This window comes from Lathyrus oleraceus, chromosome 6 (assembly GCF_024323335.1).
Source record: "Lathyrus oleraceus cultivar Zhongwan6 chromosome 6, CAAS_Psat_ZW6_1.0, whole genome shotgun sequence".
In the NCBI taxonomy this organism is placed as follows: domain Eukaryota; kingdom Viridiplantae; phylum Streptophyta; class Magnoliopsida; order Fabales; family Fabaceae; genus Lathyrus; species Lathyrus oleraceus.
Genome location: NC_066584.1, coordinates 493,571,925 through 493,575,455, shown reverse-complemented (window position 1 = coordinate 493,575,455; position 3,531 = coordinate 493,571,925). Strand labels below are relative to the sequence as shown.

General features: G+C 25.0%; 1 protein-coding gene across 1 annotated transcript; it reads right to left on the bottom strand.

Moving 5' to 3' along the window:
- Positions 1-1,751: 1,751 nt before the first annotated feature.
- Positions 1,752-3,223, bottom strand: LOC127098416 (LOB domain-containing protein 42). The gene is made up of 2 exons (XM_051037009.1): positions 2,710-3,223; positions 1,752-2,354 (listed from the first exon to the last, which is right to left on the bottom strand). Exons 1-2 carry the CDS (start codon positions 2,897-2,899, stop codon positions 1,864-1,866), a joined length of 681 nt encoding a protein of 226 aa, XP_050892966.1. The 5' UTR covers positions 2,900-3,223; the 3' UTR covers positions 1,752-1,863.
- Between the last annotated feature and the right edge of the window lie 308 nt (positions 3,224-3,531).

The window sequence follows — 3,531 nt, the reverse complement described above, 5'->3', positions numbered from 1 at the left end:
ATGTTCGCGAGTTGATTCGCGAATCCACGGACAGATCTATAAATGATTTGATTCTATTCATTTACAATATATCTATCCCAAATCATAGTAACAAGTATAATTTTGATTCAGATATTGAATTTGAGTTTTGTAATTTGTAGATAGGTTTATTTAATCCATTAATATAGTATTAATAATTTTTTATTTTTTATTATTATTTTAAATAAAAATATAAAATTAATTTCACACTAATAAATATGATTTTAAAAAAATAATTTATTTTTCACCAATAATACTACTAAACAAATGAATTTATGTAATTTTAAGATTAAATGTTATTTTTATTTTCTTTTATATCATTTCTAATTTATGTATTTTACGAAGATAACGTGTCTCGTTGAATTTTATATTATAATAATGTGTTATGTCGTGTTGATAAATTTTATTAGATATTATATAATATATTTTATCAAATTTGAGTATTAAAAATGAACATAATTGTATTAAGTTGTGTAATAATTTTTTTAAATTGAAAAAAAATATAAAAAAGTTATTTTTTATTTTAAACACAATCTGCGAACCCAACCGATCGATCGATTTTGACGAAAAAATTATAGGTTAGACGAATTCAATCTATTAAAATTTAAATAAGTTGAGTAACTAGTTAGGTCAAATCCAATCTAATCCAACATGTATAAGTAAGGATTAATAATTTCAACTTTAATATTCTCTCACAATTGAGTTGATTTTCATTCGTCATTGGTAAGAGATTACCTCTATAATATTAATGTATTGAGTTTAATTTTTAAAAACGATGGTAAAATAAACATTAGTGTGTCTATTTAATTAGTAGTTATTCTTTTATAAGTTTAATATTTTATAACAAAAAAATATTTTAGTTTATATAATATATATATATATATATATATATATATATATATATATATATATATATATATATATATATATATATATTAATTTTTAAGTAGTATACATGTATTTTTTTTTGTAAAACTATATGCATGTGTTATTATTCGTACTCATGTGTATGCAAGAGTATTTGACTAGTTATTAAATATTATTTTATATTATGCATTTGTAATAATAAAGGTACAAAAATAACTATTAAAAATGATTTTATAATTTATTTATTTATTAATATTTTCTTAATAAGTGAAAAATACTTAATATACTATGATTTAGTATATCTTTTAATGATTTTCATATACATATTATTGAGATTCTTGTAAATCAGTTTATTCTTTAATAATTTATGAAGAACTTACATATGCTTAGGAATGTTAGCATATTTTTGTATTTATTTTTTTCTTCTGTGTAAAAATCATTTTTTATTTATTAAAAAAAGTTCGATACTAAAGTAATAGTAATTAGTAAAATTTATGTATAATTTTAATCTAATTGATTTGAGTTTGACTAATATAGGTGAATTCAAATCTCATGGTCAATACGAAAATATTCTTTCTCTACAAAGAATTTTAAAGTTTTAAAATACTCTTTCTATCGATGAGTTCACCTTGAAAAAAATTATAAATATTTTGTAAAATTAGTTTATACTTTATTGAATATACTTTCGTACTTTTTAGTTGAAGTACTAATGTAAAAAAATATTGGAGTAAACTTTTCATGATTTCATTCTACTTTCTAAGATATTGGTTTTGATATTATTGAAACATAAAAAAAGAAAAAGAAAATAATAATACCACTCATCATATATGAAAAAAAGGAAAAAAAGAAAGGTCCAAATTAGGGAATAGAAACAAACAACCTACTTTATTTCACTCTCTAATTAAAAAGTACCTCCTAAATAAAATCCAAATTACATTGTATATAAAAAAAACAACTAACTTAAAAAGAAATAAAAATCTATTTTTTTTCTTTTGTTTGATTCGATTTTCCATTGAAACTGAGGCTGAGCTCTAGGTTTACCTGAGTCTCAATGGCTTCACTCGGTTCAGTTTGATTCACCAATGAAGTCTCTATAGTTTTCACATTAGTATTTTCTAAAAAGGATTTCAAAAGTGTTTCCGAGTTGATAGAAAGTTGTGGTTTTGTTTTGAAAACTTGTCCACTTCTCTTGAATTGAGTTTTCTCTTTGATGTCGATATTGGTGCCTTTTGCCACATGGCGTATATCATAGGTTGTTGAAATTGGAAGGACGTGATTTTCAGCCACAGGTGTAGCTGATGATATATTTTCATCAGCAACTATAACATCATTAATGTCTGATCCAGTCAGCACGGCTTCAACTGCAGCTTCACATCGGCTCCATTCTCCTCTCCAAAATAAACCTAGTGCTCCATATGTTGGATTTACCAATCTACCTGAAGCCTCGTACAATAGTGATCTAAAAACAGCTGAAAATATGTGAAAAAAATAAACAAAAATTTAATTCAATTATTATTTTAAATTAAAAAATATATAAACTATAATCTATGAAAATATTTGAAGATGGATTGAAAATTAAATCATCCTATGCAAACACAATTAGTATACTAATCCAAGAAGATAAATTCCACTATTTACTGAAAGATGCTTATTTAAAAATAGAGCAAAATTGTGTATGATTTGATCCAACATTGATTTTTAGCATTTAACGAGATTTAACTTTAGGACTTTGAGAGAAATACACAATCAAATCTCAAACCTTCACTAACAAACAAATCTTTAGTTCATTTAAAAATATGATAGAGATTATAGATAGGTTGGTACCCGGGGCATTTTGATTAGAAGCATTGGCAAGAAGGTTTAGCAAGCCAGTTCGGCCAAAGAATTTGGCAAGGAAGAGGGTAGCATTGCCTTGAGATTCAGGAGAACTAATCCACTCAAGGCAAGGCTTGATGATGCAATCTTCACTGCATCCTTTACGAAGAACGCGACAACCATTGCAACTCAATTTCATGGTGGTTTGATGAAGGAAAAATATGAATGCTATAGGAACTATCTTATGGGGGGTATTTATTAATTAATTAGCCAAGTGAATTGGTAAAGGTAATCGGTAGGCTTGGTAATTAGGAGATTGATTTTGTAAAAATATAAAAGGTTTGCCTTTTGTAGTTGGTAATAAGAGGATAAAAACGTGGGACACAATTACGGAAACAAAAGTGTGATGGTTATAGTGACGTAAAAATGAAAATGAAAGACTTAAAAAGCGATATTTCTCATGAGCTAAGTGTGAGTAAATAATAAAAAAGTTATATGAAACTCCATAAAAAAAAGAAAGAACTTTGCTTTGTCCCGATTTTATGTTGATCAAATATTTATCTTGATTTTATTTCCTTTTTGAAAGAATTTGGAAACTAGAGACCGTGTGCTTGCCCATTGTTTTTGTTGTGGTTTTCATAAAATATACTCTCTCTTAAATATATAGAATAAATATAAAAAGTATTTTTTAAATTTTTGTTTGTGAGTTTGGATGAGAGGAATTATATTCATTCGCGGGAAATGATAAAATAAAAAAGATTATATGAGATATTTCATTCCGAATAAATTATAAGTAAAACTTAATTTGCGTACACATGAGTTTGAAAATAA